Below are 17,406 nucleotides of genomic sequence, written 5' to 3'. Positions count from 1 at the left end.
TCACAGTAGGTGGAGAGACAGACATTGATGGAAGAAAGATAGCGGCGTAAAAACTCGATGACAAACAGAAATATTACGGCTGATGGACAAAAGAACGAAGTACAAAAATATTATAGAAAAGACGTGAGTAGAGCTATGTAAGTTACTCAAGAATGAAACCAGGAAAGATAACGAGAAATAGCTGCAGGGAAAATGTGAAGAAATGGGAAAAGAAACTGTCGTTGAAAGAAGTGATTTAGCAAATAGAAAAATGGGACCAACTTTCGGTGAAATTCAAAGGTCGGAAACATGAAGACGCAGAGTAGCGAGGTAGGGAGTGACTGGGAGTCTGGAAGACTAATAAGGAAGTACTCGGATTAAAAATGGTAGAAGACAGCTGTGCAGTTTTTTGCCGCTCCTGTTGTATCAAACGGCGAAGAAGTACTGGCGGATACAAAGGACGATTTCAAGAGCTTGATTAAAACTCAAGGTGAAGGATATCAGTGATAAAAATTGCTGATGGCGTTGGTATCCTCTGTGATGGAAGGAAGAATTACAGGCCTGCTGAGTGGACTGAACACTCTTATGAGCATACGCTAAGGATTGATAGTAAACTGAACCATAAGCTTGGGGAGCGTTCTTGGCCAAAAGAAGTCTAGTAGAATCAAATATCGGCTAGGTTTTGGGGAAGTAGTTTCTGAGAATGTATTGTTGAGCACAGTATTTTGTGACAGTGAATTATGGACTACAGGAAAATTGGAAATAAGGGAATTCAAGCGTTTGAGATGTGGTGCTGTAGAAGGGTGTTGAAAGTGAGATGTATTGACAAGATAAGGGACGATGTTTCTCGCGGAATCGGCGAAGAAAGGAATGTAAAGGGAGCTGTAGAGGATAAAACATTAGTCTGGGAAAAGGGCTAATCCAATCTTCCTCAGGTTCCATTTACATTTCTTCTCTTCGACCTACCGCTATCACAGTACAGGGAGACTCATTCATCAACGGAGACTCATTTATATGCAGAGGAACTAAACGATCGCTTGTGATTCAACGGCCCCTGATGGAATACCTTTAATACATATCTACTTAGGATACTGTCTCTGGTTTCAGTAAACTGTTCGTTGGGATTACAGATAAAGGAAAATGTCCTTTCTCTCGGATCATGTATTCAGTTGCGTATTAATCCATTAGTGAAATGCAGAAGAAAAGAAATAAATAGAATATGAAGAGGCAACTTTCGTGTGCCTTTGGACATTAGATGATCTAATACTAACGGTGACAAAACTATGTATTCCACTAGGACTGTGTTTTGTGATACAATCACATCTTATATGAAAGATTTTATCAAATAATCTTAAAAATAAACTTCTCTGGGCTCTTTCGCCATATGATTGAAACTCTTCGCTACTCCGTCCCTTATATATTGGTAAGAACCTCCCGGAGCTCTATATCGGCTATCACTGACAGCCATACAGCGATAAGGCCTGCTGATGCATCGGCCTCGCCGTTTCCCCGGTCAGAGGTCGGCGCTATTTCGAGCGCTGTCAGCGCCAGCTTCCCTGCCAGCCTTAGCTTTTATGCAAAAGTTTGAGAGTGGAGGCAGCGGCCATATCGACATTCGATTGTCTTGATCGATGCTCCCCACGCACAGTGGTGCACTTTACCCACTTGCGCCAGACGTCCCTTTCTGGAAATACACCATTTCGTCAAAGAACTGGATACCTTTCATCTTCTTTGACAGACTTCAGGCACTAAAAAGAAGGATTCGTGGTGATTGCCCAATTATATGTGTTGTTCTTTTCTAACTGAATAAGTTCTAAGAGAATAAGTCTCTGACTAAGGCTGCACCAAGTGTACACTTGGCATGAAAAGAATATTACAAGACCACGTGTCATTAATTTTACATTTGCGTTCAACACTATTGGTATGACAACCGGTATTTGTCAAGGTCTTTTAATACACATTGTGTTTTATTTCACAATCTCAAAACGGTAGAACTGTCTAGAGAATGCCCAACTGTGATTAATTCACAAAATAGACACTGCCATTCCGGCTTTACCTCAACTGTCTTACAAATTACAAAGACTCAATCGCTATTGCAAGAAAACAAGGAGATCACTGATACATCCTCGCCGTCCGTCAAATAACTATATCAAAATTTTTGACGTCGATTTGCAGTTCTCCATTATGTGCTCAGTCTGCAAAACAGAATGGAGGAACAGGAAAAATGAGCTGTGTGCAAGAAACAACAAACCTCCATGAATTCTTATTAGTATTCGTCACTAATTACTTTAGAGGCAGCCCACAGTCTAAGACTCACGTAATATAGACTTAGTTTGCTGTGTCGACCTCTACATAATACAATTAATATTTCAGTCATACGCCCCCACCCATCCCTTCTATGACATGTGACTATGAAAGCCCTCCTGAGTTGCAAGTACTGGACTTTATGATGCTTCTGTGCGTAGCTGACATTAATTGCGCGACTCAGTTACACCTTGTCCCATTTCTATTACCGAACCAGTATTCTCCCATAACAATATCTCGATTTTGTCCCTCACTGCAGCATTTCCAACACTCTTGGTTATTATGTTTTCATCCTGCTTTACATGCACCGTAACCTCGCATACACTATGTGATCAATAGAATCCGGACACCCCCAAAAACATGCGTTCTCGTATTAGGTGCATTGTGCTGCCACCTACTGCCAGGTACTCCATATCAGCGACGTCATTAGTCGTTAGACATCATGAGGTAGCAGATTGGGGCAATCCGCGTAGCTCACGGACTTCGAACGTAGTCAGGTGATTGGGTGTCACTTGCATCGCAGGTCTGTAAGCGAGATTTCAACACTCCTAAACATTCCTAGGTCCACTTTTCCGATGTGGAATTGAAGTGGAAACGTGAAGGGACACGTACAGAACAAAAGCGTACAGACCGACCTCGTCTGTTGACTGGCAGAGACCGCCGAAAGTTGAAGAGGTTCGTAATGTGTAATAGGCAGACATCACACGGGAATTCCAAACTGCATCAGGATCAACTACAAGTGCTATGAAAGTTAGGTGGGAGGCGAGAAAACTTAGATTTCATGGTCGAATGGCTGCTCATAAACCACACATCACGCCAGTAAATGCCAAACTACGCCTCGCTTGGTCTAGGGAGCGCAAACTTTGGACGACAGAACAGTGGAAAAACGCTGTGCGGAGTGACGAATCACGGTACACAATTTGGAGATCTGATGGCAGGGTGTGGGTATGACGAATGAACGGTGAACGTCATCTGCCAGCGTGTGCAGTGACAACAGTAAAATTCGGAGGTGGTGGTGTTAGCGGTGGTGTTATGGTGTGGTCGGCTCACCTTGTTGTTTTGCGTGGCACTACCACAGCACAGGCCTACATTGATGTTTTAACCACCTTCGTGCTTCCCACTGTTGAAGAACAATTCGGAGATGACGATTGCAGCCGGCCGCTGTGGCCAAGCTTCAGTCTGGAACCGCGCGACCGCTACGGTCGCAGGTTCGAATCCTGCCTCAGGCATGTATGTGTGTGATGTCCTTAGGTTAGTTAGGTTTAAGTATTTCTAAGTTCTAGGGGACTGATGTCCTCAGATGTTAACTCCCAGCCAGTTAAGTCAGAGCCATTTGAACCATTTTTAGAGGACTGCAACTTTCAACACGATCGAGCACCTGTTCATAATGCACGGCCTGTGGCAGAGTGGTTACAAGAAAATAACATCCCTGTAATGGACTGGCCTGCACAGAGTCCTGACCTGAATCCTATAAAATACCTTTGGGATATTTTGGAACGTCGACTTCGTGACAGTCTCACCGACCGACATCTATACCTCTCCTCAGTGCAGCACTCCAAGAAGAATGGACTGCCAATCTCCAAGAAACCTTCCAGCTCCTGATTGAACGTATGCCGGTGAGAATGGAAGCTGTGATCAAGGCCAAGGGCGGGGCAACACCATATTGAACTCCAGCATTATCGATGGAGGGCGCCACGAACTTGTGAGTCATATTCAGCCAGCTGTCCGGATACTTTTGGTCACATAGTGTACTTTCTCTTCATCTTCTGGTTGTATATCATCCAGCCTCCTACTTCACCTGTATTCAGGCACGTAGTATGTCTCCGCTTCCTAGGCTATTCAAATTTTTTTCGCCATTACAACACATTGGAAAACCGCTCCAGGAAATCCGAATCGTAGACTAATCTGGAATTTTTTGTCAATGAAAGAACATAATGACACTTTTTCAGTCACAGGCCACACAGTAATTTTTTGTAACACAGTGGTTTCCATTATCACATATCGTTGCTGACTCTTCCGCTTTTTAGGGGAAATTCCCACCTCTACATCCAAAGTGTGACCCAAAACTCTGTCCTATCCTCCGCTCTTTTGACAAGCCCGTTGGCCGTAAAAGCATTATTCTTATATTGGAAGTCTGTGACTGCATTACCGACGACATTTATTCAAAATATAAGGAACTGCTGGGATAGATCCCACGACACCAGACCCATGGAGTACGGTGTGCCCCAAATGGTATACGCTGGTACAGTTTCATAGGGAATGATATTACGAAAGGAATGTAAGAGCGAGTTGCAACTTACAGAAGTATGAGACGTTAGTAAAAAATTGGATAAGAAATTCTATAGTCTGAATGCATAGAGAAGAAGTTGGAGCGTGCCCTAAGTACATCTTTAAGAAAAGGTGGAAGACATTTTAGACACGCAATTCTCAGATGAGTCTAGTAGCTATGGTGGCCTACAAAAATTTTCAATTCGGTCCCTTACGGAAGATGAAGACGAAGATGAGGTAAATAGCAATGCACTTTCATTAGTAAATGCCGAAGTCTTCATTACGCTGCCGGTTTCTAAATTAGTTTCAAAATTACATTACGTCGTCATCAGTTCCCTTGACAAATTTAGTTTTGTGAAGGGGATTGATGACGATAAAATCCAATCGTGTGTAGTAATTGCAGAAGTCACAATAAGGTAACCTACGTCCACAAATCCCTGATGTAGCAGACGTCATTATATCTTTTGTATTACAGAACATCGGACATCGGTTATCTTATTGTCACTCGTACAACGACTACATGCAATTGAATTTTATCCAATCTATTTTTGTCAAGGGGTCTTATGACGGTATAATGTAACTTCAAAACTGGCAGCGTAACGAAGAGTTCGGATTTTACGAATAAGGTGTATTGCTGTTTACTTCAAATGTACCAACTGATGTCAAAACCAGAATCCTCGACAAAGATGAGTCTACAAAGAATCGACGAGGGTGGCTGACAAAAACATGGAGTCAAGGTGTGAAAAGTTAAAGAGGAATCTGACGGCTCACGATGTACATACATAACGTTAGCGTCTGGGTGGGGGAACGACTAATGTTGTAAGACTCATGTTATAAAATTCTTCTTCATACCAGCTGAATAGCTGGCAGAACTAACTCCCACGAGTGATATATGTGTTTTATCTGTCTGTAATGGAGCAAGAAGTACACCGTCCAAAATACTGCAGCTCATAGTTCTGTAGACTATTGACTATATCACAGACGTCATGATCGTTGAGTATTTTAATTGTCAATTATAGTGTCAAGGGAGAAAAATTAAGCCAGAACTTCTGGACGGACATGTCAGCGTGGTCTATTTAACGACGAGCAGATTCACAGAACTTTTGGAGAAAGTAATATTTCTGGGAACGGAAGACGGGATCAACACCACGAGACCATGAAAAGCTAAGATCCTAGCTTTCGTCTGCTCGTCCTAGGAAAATTTCTACCATCATCTCAGCCAACCAGAAAGAAATCAACACGGACGCGAAGAGACGGTATATTTCAGAAGCATCGAAAAATGTGTTGGTAATGTAAGGAAAGCGGAAGCAAGGCAACGTGCATAATTGATAATGGCCTTCGGAAGGCGTAGTATAAATTGGTAGTGTTAGCAGTAGCAAGGCAATCATCATCGAACAGTCAAGCAGTCTGAGTATTGACAGTGACAGACAACACTCGGACAGAAGCTGTTACTGCCGTAATTGCAGCGTCAACTGAAGTAGCAGTGGAACCTGTTCCACGAGAATAAGTAATGATGTGGCGAAGGAGATACAACTGATAGATATGTTGCAAGTTTAGTAAAGTATTATAGACCCATAATTAATACTGAACAAAGACAGTTGGTCTTAATTTCAGTATTTGGTAGGAGCAAGTACCTGCGTAGTACTGGTCTCCTGTGAATCAGAGCAGGAATCCCGTTGTTTTCATGGTAGACGAGTGGAAGTAACTGCACTTGTCTCTAATATAGTAAATTAGGTACTCAAGTTAGTGTATCTAATAACGATAAAAGCGAGACGTCAGATAGCTCTTGTATCTTGGATGGGCAATACCCTTCTGTAAAAGGACATACAGTTTACGCCAGGAGTGGGCCAACTAATCGGCAGAATCGTAATTAAAGGGGTTTGGGCTGAAACATAGTTCCACAAGCTGCGACATGGTCTCGAATTGAACAGAGACTAGAACTACACTCCTGGAAATGGAAAAAGGAACACATTGACACCGGTGTGTCAGACCCACCATACTTGCTACGGACACTGCGAGAGGGCTGTACAAGCAATGATCACACGCACGGCACAGCGGACACACCAGGAACCGCGGTGTTGGCCGTCGAATGGCGCTAGCTGCGCAGCATTTGTGCGCCGCCGCCGTCAGTGTCAGCCAGTTTGCCGTGGCATACGGAGCTCCATCGCAGTCTTTAACACTGGTAGCATGCCGCGACAGCGTGGACGTGAACCGTATGTGCAGTTGACGGACTTTGAGCGAGGGCGTATAGTGGGCATGCGGGAGGCCGGGTGGACGTACCGCCGAATTGCTCAACACGTGGGGCGTGAGGTCTCCACAGTACATCGATGTTGTCGCCAGTGGTCGGCGGAAGGTGCACGTGCCCGTCGACCTGGGACCGGACCGCAGCGACGCACGGATGCACGCCAAGACCGTAGGATCCTACGCAGTGCCGTAGGGGACCGCACCGCCACTTCCCAGCAAATTAGGGACACTGTTGCTCCTGGGGTATCGGCGAGGACCATTCGCAACCGTCTCCATGAAGCTGGGCTACGGTCCCGCACACCGTTAGGCCGTCTTCCGCTCACGCCCCAACATCGTGCAGCCCGCCTCCAGTGGTGTCGCGACAGACGTGAATGGAGGGACGAATGGAGACGTGTCGTCTTCAGCGATGAGAGTCGCTTCTGCCTTGGTGCCAATGATGGTCGTATGCGTGTTTGGCGCCATGCAGGTAAGCGCTACAATCAGGACTGCATACGACCGAGGCACACAGGGCCAACATCCGGCATCATGGTGTGGGGAGCGATCTCCTACACTGGCCGTACACCACTGGTGATCGTCGAGGGGACACTGAATAGTGCACGGTACATCCAAACCATCATCGAACCCATCGTTCTACCATTCCTTGACCGGGTAGGGAACTTGCTGTTCCAACAGGACAATGCACGTCCGCATGTATCCCGTGCCACCCAACATGCTCTAGAAGGTGTAAGTCAACTACCCTGGCCAGCACGATCTCCGGATCTGTCCCCCATTGAGCATGTTTGGGACTGGATGAAGCGTCGTCTCACGCGGTCTGCACGTCCAGCACGAACGCTGGTCCAACTGAGGCGCCAGGTGGAAATGGCATGGCAAGCCGTTCCACAGGACTACATCCAGCATCTCTACGATCGTCTCCATGGGAGAATAGCAGCCTGCATTGCTGCGAAAGGTGGATATACACTGTACTAGTCCCGACATTGTGCATGCTCTGTTGCCTGTGTCTATGTGCCTGTGGTTCTGTCAGTGTGATCATGTGATGTATCTGACCCCAGGAATGTGTCAATAAAGTTTCCCCTTCCTGGGACAATGAATTCACGGTGTTCTTATTTCAATTTCCAGGAGAGTAGAATAAATTTCCTTTACTTCGCGTCTATGGTCACAAATTTTTACGTCGTAAGACTACCGGTTTATTTTTATAAAGCAGATCCGAAGATGGTCATTATAGACCGAAACCGGTAGTCTGACAAACATAAAATTTTGATACCATAGACGAGAAGAAAAGGAAATCTATTGATACATAGTTCATGGAGATTGTTAGTCAGACACATTTCATGTACGAGTAAATGTGTTTGATGGTGAATAAACTTATTTGGAATTAATTAAGAGTTAATGTCACCTTCCTAGCTCGATAAATCACCATCCATGTCAGGTCACATTCCCTGTACTCCAGAACGGAACGTAAGCAACCAAGAAATCTTTACTCCCTCTTGACTCTATTTCAAACTAAAATTAGGCGGACATACGTCATGACAGAATTAAACTGTTGCCATTGTCCTGATTGCACCACGTAAGTCACACTCTTAATTGATCGATTTGACTTGTTCTGGGATACGACAGAACTAACGCTGCCTACAGCAAAATTATTTGTCATGTGTCGTAACAAACTGAGTGGCATATTTGTCATGTGTCGTAACAAACTTAGTGGCAACGAGTTCTGAAGTGCTTAGAAACACACACACACACACACACACACACATTTTTGGTTTTAGTCTAGGACAATGGACGCCATTGTCATATAAATAATTTAAAAATGGGTCTGTTACGCGTACTGCCGCAGAACTGTTTATACAGGACACCCGAAATACACGCTTTCCTCAGACAATACGTAATTTGCATGTGTAGTGAGTTTAGCACGCCACGATATGTCTAACGTATTTTCTGTAGTCCCTTTTCTTATATGAATAACCATCGTCAATTATATGTAGGGTTAAGATATGATGTGGTGTTTCATCCCTGCTGTTCAGTCTGTACCTTGAGGAAGCAATCATGAAAATAAAGGAAAGGTTCAAGAGTGGAAATACTAATCATTGTGAAAGTATATCAGTGATAAGATTCGCACGTAACATTTTTATCCTCAGTGAAAGTGAAGAAGAACTGCAGAATCTGCTGAAGGGGATGAACCGTCTAATGATTACAGAATATGGATTGAGAGTATATCGAAGAAAGACGAAAGCAATAAGAAGTAGGAGAAATGAAAACGGCGACCAGCTTAACATCAGGATTGGTGATCACGAAGTAGATGAAGTTAAGGAATTCTGCAACCTAGGCAGCAAAATAAGCCATGACGCACAGAGAAAGGAGAAGAGAAAAAGCAGACTAGCAATGGTGAAAGCGGCATTCCTGGCCAGATCTACCTTTGTCAAACATATTCCTTAACTTGAGGAAGAAATTTCTGAGAATATGTGTTTGGAGCACTGCTTTGTATGGGAGTGAAAAATGGACTTTGGGAAAGCGGGAACAGACGAGATGTGGTACTACAGAAGAATGTTGAAAATTAGGTGGATTAATAAGGTTAGGAATGAGGAGGTTCTATGGAGCATTGGCGAGGAAAGGAATATACGGAAGTCACTGACAAGAAGAAGCAACAGGATGGTAGGACATCTATCAAGACATCAGGAATAACTTCCACCGTTATAGAGGGATCTGTAGAGCTTAAGAACTGTAGAGGAAGACAGAGGTGGAACACATCCCGCAAATAATTGAGCACGTACGTTGCATGTGCTACTCTGAGATGAAGAGGTTGGCACAGGAGAGAAACTCGTTGCGTCCGCATCAAACCAGTCCGAAGACTAACAACACCCCTTTCGTCCCCCAAAAAAATATATTTTTAAACACTTTTTATGTGCAGTTTGTAAGTGCCGGGGATGAGTAAAGCGATTAAAAAAACAACTAAACATAACTTAATTATAGTACAGACAACAGCGCCACGACTGAATAAAGAACAAATGACATTGTGATGTCTCACAGACAATTCCTTCAAATGCAAATTGTGAAGGATTCATCGTATTTAACAATTCGATCACTCAAAGTGGGGACACCATACATGTACAACTGTTTATGAAACCCATATTCAACACCGTCATTTTACTGACGGACAGTATTACTGACCCAGCAATGATACATTCTATATTTCATCACTGAAGATGCACCATCAATTTCCTCCCAAAATCCCCTAAAAAAACCATCATATTTGGGTGAGAAACAACATATAAATCAGTGCACTTCATCACACGATGCCATGCACAGTAATAATGTAACTGAGGGATGAAACTGAGTTCATTCAATGACGAACTGAACAATGTGTTCACATTTTCCTTTGGTACGTACTTTAAAGCATTGCGAGCACTATGACAAGGCTGGCGTTCCGCTCTCCGATATAATTTCCACAGATAATGACTGATAAATGCAATATATTTATAACATTTAAAGTTGATGTATCCGTGCGTGTGGGAAAATTCACCAGTAACAACGAATGTGCTAATTAACACCGTATATGTTAAAAACTCCTGTGTCATTGGTCAATTTTCCCACATCCAAGAATTGCCGAGAGACATTAACAGTTTACTTCGCACATAGTATGTCTTATGGGTAAGCAGGCAAGGACGTAGATGATGAAAGTAGTAGGAAGAAGAACAGCGACTTGCCTGTTACCTAAAGTTGTGCTGTCGAAGAAGTTTAAAAATTCAGTGCAGTGATGAAAAACGAATCTAAAAGGTAAAAAAATAGGAATTAGTCTAGGGAAGATGTCAGTGGAACACCTGCCACTGTATAGAAGAACAGTTAACCTAGCAATGGAAATTACAGCACAGAGAAAAGCAGTAATATAAACAGAAAAAGTGTTGAAAATGCTAGACATATTATTGAATATGGTGGGCGTATTGCTTACACGAAAGGCGACTCGGAAAGGAGAGATAGCATAAATATTTAATCCAGAACTAAATAAGAAGCAGAATAAGTTTCATATTGAGTAATTTACATTTTACATAGATTCCGTCCCTTTAGTGAGAGACGTTCTCTTCACATTAGTTCACAAACGGTGATAGTATAAACATATAATGCCGAATAAGATTAACGTCTTCCTAGCTAGAATGGAGCATGTGTCTTCTATGATCTTTGCAATACCTTTATTTGAAAAGTAGATCTATAATCTGCATTTCACAAGCCAATGTCTTTATGTGACTGTTACCTTTTCTCTCTCTCTCCCCTTTTTTGGCTTGACTGTCGTAAGCCTTCTTGTGATTTCGAATGCATCTGAATTTTTTTGTCATGGTTATCTTGAGAACTATGTGCGGGAGTAATAAATAATAAGTTGGTTGACGTTTCATTGGAACATAACGTACGCTGTAAGAGTTTTAACACTAAACGTCTCCGCGAGGTGCAATATATCTTGCTGCGTCTGCCTAAGGTATTGGAGGTGGATTTATAAGACTGTATCGCTCTTCTCACATGACCTCGTGAAAAACCACGATGACTTTCGTTGTATTATCGCTACTTTCGCTATACATTGGTAACGACACAGCTCTCTCTGCTGTTAGTCCTATATGGGTGTGAATCTTGTCTATCTCCACCATTAATACTAGATGATAGTAGCCTTAGACTGAATTTCCGTGTTTAAGAATCGGTCTCTTGAAATATCTGCAAGCTACCTTCTTGGTGGGAAAATTGTACTTCCTTATGATTCAATAAATCTTGCTTCTCATCTGTCTTTTCTATAATTAGTTTGTTTCGTTCTAATGAAATCGATTCGAACGAATTACCTTAGATAATTAAAGACTGTGAGTTTTCACAGTCATTGATTTGCAAGTTGTGTAATAAAACGGTAATTATTTGAGAAACTATTTGTTTGTCTGTTTTCTGGGTCAACTACGAGTCTCTGCCTTAGTTACGACAATGTCTAACTACCAGTGCCGTCTGTGTGCTAATCAAAACAAGAAAAAATGTCTTATAACCATTCTAACATATGACCATTTGTTCAGTGGAGGAGCTCAACATGGTGTCCATTCATCTCAATGCTTGCCTCTGACCCTCGGTGTAAGAACTCACGAATTCTTTCAAATCACTCTGTTTGGTTTTAATGTGCTGATAGGAACGAAACACAGGATTGTATAGTGTCTGCACATCGTTTATTGGAGTGGAATAGACATAGTGTGTCACGTGTCTAGTGGATTTAGGTCAGAGTAACCACCTGGCTAAGGTATGGGACCTCTCAGGCCAATCCAACGGTTTTCAAATGTTCTCATCAGGTGCCGACGCACAATGCTGAAAAAAAAAAAAAATGAGCTGGTGCATCGTCATGCATGAACCACATCTGTAGTCTGCCATGACACGACACATCCTCCAAGAAGATGGGCTTTACGTTCTTCAGAAGCAGTGATAACAAACCCTGGCCAAACCTTGTGATAGCACATACGGATCTAGTGATCTATCGTCATGAACTCCTACCCATACATTAATTCAGTATCGGTCCTTATGCTTTGCTTCTTGAACTGTATGAGGATTTTTATCGGTCCACACATGCTGATTATGAAAAAAATAATAATAGAAATTAAATTTAAAAAAATTGGAGGCAAATAGTGAATCTGCACCGCGCTGTCGCAAGAACCATTGGGAGAACTGCACTTTGACACGATTGTCTTCTGCCCTAAGGACCTGGACGCGGTGACCATGCTATGGGTACAATAACTACCCGTGAAGTACCGTCCAGACCGGATGATGACTAACACCTTCAACTGCTGCTATTCGTTGCACACTACCTTCAGGATTCTCGTCCACTGCACCTAGAACACGCTCCTCCACTTAAGGTGTGCGAAATTAACGAGGCTTTCCAGTGTATACTTTGTTGGGTGCTACTGAACCTATGTCCCCAAGACGCTTGAAATCAGTTGGCTGAACCGCTTAACAGATGGTACCCTGAGTACTGGAAATTGTCCAGTGTACAGGCTACGGACTTTCAGATTAGCGCCATCTGCTAAATCATGTCTGCCACTTCCCTTGTGGAATAAAGGGCCTACATTGCTAGACTGTCTCAGGGTATCTGCAAGAGAGGAGACATGTTGTAGGCACCGTAAACATAACAATAGTATCTACTTTAAATTTGACGCGTAAGTGCCGGCCGCTGTGGCCGTGCGGTTCTAGGCGCTTCAGTCTGGAACCGCATGACCGCTACGGTCGCAAGTTCGAATCCTGCCTCGGGCATGGATGTGTGTGATGTCCTTAGGTTAGTTAGGTTTAAGTAGTTCTAAGTTCTAGGGGACTAATGACCACAGATGTTAAGTCCCACAGTGCTCAGAGCCATTTGGACCATTTTTGACGCGTAAGTAGATCGAACATCACAGTACGTACTAGAGTTAGGAGAAATGTATTCGAACGTAAACAGATGTAAGAAGATTGAAGTACAAAGACACAACTAAACGGGACAACTCACTACAGACCACTGAGCCAACTAATGTTTACATTTACGCTGTTGACCCCGTTATGTAACATACCGCGAATGCAACAACGGTAATCCTATCCGCAATCACAGGTCCATGATACCTTCCTACCTCGCAGTATTCCATGCCAGGGGTAATAATTAACGTTAACTATAGTGTAGTCATCTGCAGTTGGACAAGTGACGCATTGCCATGGATGATATCACAACAGTACCTCCTATGAACACGTGTTCATATGCTTTGTAGGACCTGTAATCGTATGACATTTTGGTCTTGTTTTGATGCGCATCATCCCCTGAGACACTGGAGGTTTTTCTTAACACTCTGTATACACACTGTGGTGACCCCAAGTCATGAGAAGGTAGTAGAGTCACTGAGCTGGCGGAGCTGTGTCATTTGTACTCAGGTGATACATGTGAAAAGATTTCCGACGTGTTTATGTCCCCACGACTTGAATTAACAGACTTTGGACGCGGGATGATAGCTGAAACTTGAGACATGGGATACTCCATTTCGTAAATCGTTAGGGAATTCAATATTGCGAGATCCACGGTGCCAAAAGTGTGCCGAGAATATCAACTTCGGGCATAACCTCTCACCACGGACGACGCAGTGGCCGACGGCAGCAGCATTTGCGTACAATTGTCAGTGCTAACAGACAAGTAAAACTGTGTGAAATAACCGCAGAAATAAATGTAGGACGTACGACGAACGTATCGGCTAGTACAATGCTTCGAAATCTTGAGTTAATGAGCTATGACAGCAGACGACAGACACGAATGCCTATGCTAACAGCAAGGCATCGCCTTCGGCGCCTTTTCGTGATGTATCGGGTGCATCCTAGTCGACTGCAAAACCGTAACCTGGTCAGATGAATCAAGATTTCAGTTTGTAAGATCTGATGGTAGGAGGGCTATGCGTGAAGCGTTCAGTGAATTCGAAAGTAAAATTCTATGTACCGACTTGACAGAAAATCCTAGGAAGTTCTGGTCTTACGTTAAATCAGTAAGTGGCTCAAAACAGCATATCCAGACACTCCGGGATGATGATGGCATTGAAACAGAGGATGACACGCGTAAATCTGAAATACTAAATACCTTTTTCCAAAGCTGTTTCACAGAGGAAGACCGCACTGCAGTTCCTTCTCTAAATCCTCGCACAAACGATAAAATGGCTGACATCGAAATAAGTGTCCAAGGAATAGAAAAGAAACTGGAATCACTCAATAGAGGAAAGTCCACTGGACCTGACGGGATACCAATTCGATTCTAGACAGAGTACGCGAAAGAACTTGCCCCCCTTCTAACAGCCGTGTACCGCAAGTCTCTAGAGGAACGGAGGGTTCCAAATGATTGGAAAAGAGCACAGGTAGTCCCAGTCTTCAAGAAGGGTCGTCGAGCAGATGCGCAAAACTATAGACCTACATCTCTGACGTCGATCTGTTATAGAATTTTAGAACATGTTTTTTGCTCGAGTATCATGTCGTTTTTGGAAACCCAGAATCTACTATGTAGGAATCAACATGGATTCGGGAAACAGCGATCGTGTGAGACCCAACTCGCTTTATTTGTTCATGAGACCCAGAAAATATTAGATACAGGCTCCCAGGTAGATGCTATTTTTCTTGACTTCCGGAAGGCGTTCGATACAGTTCCGCACTGTCGCCTGATAAACAAAGTAAGAGCCTACGGAATATCAGACCAGCTGTGTGGCTGGATTGAAGAGTTTTTAGCAAACAGAACACAGCATGTTGTTATCAATGGAGAGACGTCTACAGACGTTAAAGTAACCTCTGGCGTGCCACAGGGGAGTGTTATGGGACCATTGCTTTTCACAATATATATATAAATGACCTAGTAGATAGTGCCGGAAGTTCCATGCGGCTTTTCGCGGATGATGCTGTAGTATACAGAGAAGTTGCAGCATTAGAAAATTATATCGAAATGCAGGAAGATCTGCAGCGGATAGGCACTTGGTGCAGGGAGTGGCAACTGTCCCTTAACATAGACAAATGTAATGTATTGCGAATACATAGAAAGAAGGATCCTTTATTGTATGATTATATGATAGCGGAACAAATACTGGTAGCAGTTACTTCTGTAAAATATCTGGGAGTATGCGTGCGGAACGATTTGAAGTGGAATGATCATATAAAATTAATTGTTGGTAAGGCGGGTACCAGGTTGAGATTCATTGGGAGAGTGCTTAGAAAATGTAGTCCATCAACAAAGGAGGTGGCTTACTCGTTCGACCTATACTTGAGTATTGCTCATCAGTGTGGGATCCGTACCAGATCGGTTTGACAGAGGAGATAGAGAAGATCCAAAGAAGAGCGGCGCATTTCGTCACAGGGTTATTTGGTAACCGTGATAGCGTTACGGAGATGTTTAATAAACTCAAGTGGCAGACTCTGCAAGAGAGGCGCTCTGCATCGCGATGTAGATTGCTCGCCAGGTTTCGAGAGGGTGCGTTTCTGGATGAGGTATCGAATATATTGCTTCCCCCTACTTATACCTCCCGAGGAGATCACGAATGTAAAATTAGAGAGATTAGAGCGCGCACGGAGGCTTTCAGACAGTCGTTCTTCCCGCGAACCATACGCGACTGGAACAGGAAAGGGAGGTAATGACAGTGGCACGTAAAGTGCCCTCCGCCACACACCGTTGGGTGGCTTGCGGAGTATAAATGTAGATGTAGATGTAGATGTAGAGCGCAGATCCTATGAAGCCCTGGGCCCAAGGCAATGTGCAAGCCTGTGGTGCCTTCATAATGAGGCGGGCTGAACTTGCTAATGGAATGGGTCCTCTGGTCCAACTGACCATTGACTAGAAACTGTTATCTTCGGCTGCTTGGACATCGTTTGCAGCCATTCAAGGAATTCATGTTCCCAAACAGTGATGCGCCATGTCACCAGGCCACAGTTATTCGCAATAGGCGGGAAGAAAATTTTGGACAGCTCTAGCTAATGATCTTGGCACCCAGATTGCACGACATGAATCCCATAGAGCATTTATGGGACATAATCGAGAAGCCAGATCGTGCACAACATCCTGCACCGGCAGCACTTTCCCAAGTATGGACAGCTACGGAGGCAGCACGACCCAGCATTTCTGCAGGGAACTTCCAACGACTTGTTGAGTACGTGTCAGATCGAGTTTTGCGTCATCAGTCTCTTGGATGATTTGTTGTGGCCCGCCACGGATTCCTGTACTGCACTATGCCGGGCAAAATGAGGTCCAACACAATATTAGAAGGTGTCCCATTCCTTTTGTCACGTCAGTGCATGTGCACAATGACTATCTGCTCTTATGTGGAACTCGTAACCCTTTTGTAACGCCCTGCAAGAATGGCCAGAGCCCGAATTACTTACCTCGTGTTCAATGCTAGCGGCGCGATCGTAGAACGTCGGCGTCCGTTCGAGGTCCTCTGGCGTTCCATCACTTGTCTCTGAAAAAGCGCAATAACGAAAATGTTAGTCTATTGCTAAGGGGCAAATTTAATGGAACTTTTTAAACATGGCTGCGTTGTCAGCGACCGTTACAAAGTAAAATTAAATCAATAACCGCCTTCGGTCGCAAAATGATCTCTTTTTGACCCGTTTCGTCCACTACTGAGAGTGCCTTCATCAGAAATAAAGCATTTAAACTTGCGTGTCACGTATAAAGTAAATACCAAGCGATAAAGTTTTAGTAACGGCCGAAATATAGGTCAAAAAGTCTTCCTTTTGTGATCGAGGGCTGTTATTGTCTTACTTTTAAAATTAATGGATAGTGCACTTTGGCAATCGTTCCTTCTCGTCGGCACGTGAAATAGTCTAACACCAGATATTTAGAAAGAGAATTGAAAATATTTACTAGAACGTAAATTCAGTGATAGGATTGCAGTATTTCGGTCTGGAGTACCAAGGACCAGTTTTGTCATAACGACGCCACACGTCGTGGCATGGCCTCCACGAGTTACCGAAATCTTTGTTGACTCTTACCGTTCGAAGCTCAATCTCCACCATCAACGCCCATTTCACTGGATGTCTTACATGTGATCTACAGAATCTGCGTCAAATAGCGAGGACAGAGATGGGGTGGCTTAGGTACACAAGCACCTTCTTACTCTGATGCCTGTACGT

General features: G+C 43.6%; 1 protein-coding gene across 3 annotated transcripts in view; it reads right to left on the bottom strand.

Annotated features, from left to right (window-relative positions):
* The window catches only part of LOC124786830 (serine/arginine repetitive matrix protein 1-like), a 631,128-nt gene that overhangs the window by 212,219 nt on the left and 401,503 nt on the right, over positions 1 to 17,406 (bottom strand). For all 3 annotated transcript variants that reach the window (XM_047254293.1, XM_047254294.1, XM_047254295.1), the window contains exon 4: positions 16,654 to 16,730. In XM_047254293.1, coding sequence (XP_047110249.1) covers positions 16,654 to 16,730 — 77 coding nt within the window. The remainder of the gene's footprint in view (positions 1 to 16,653; positions 16,731 to 17,406) is intronic.

Source organism: Schistocerca piceifrons, chromosome 1 (genome assembly GCF_021461385.2).
Source record: "Schistocerca piceifrons isolate TAMUIC-IGC-003096 chromosome 1, iqSchPice1.1, whole genome shotgun sequence".
Taxonomy (NCBI): domain Eukaryota; kingdom Metazoa; phylum Arthropoda; class Insecta; order Orthoptera; family Acrididae; genus Schistocerca; species Schistocerca piceifrons.
Note: the sequence above shows the minus strand (reverse complement) of the source record. Positions and strands in the feature narration are given on the sequence as shown.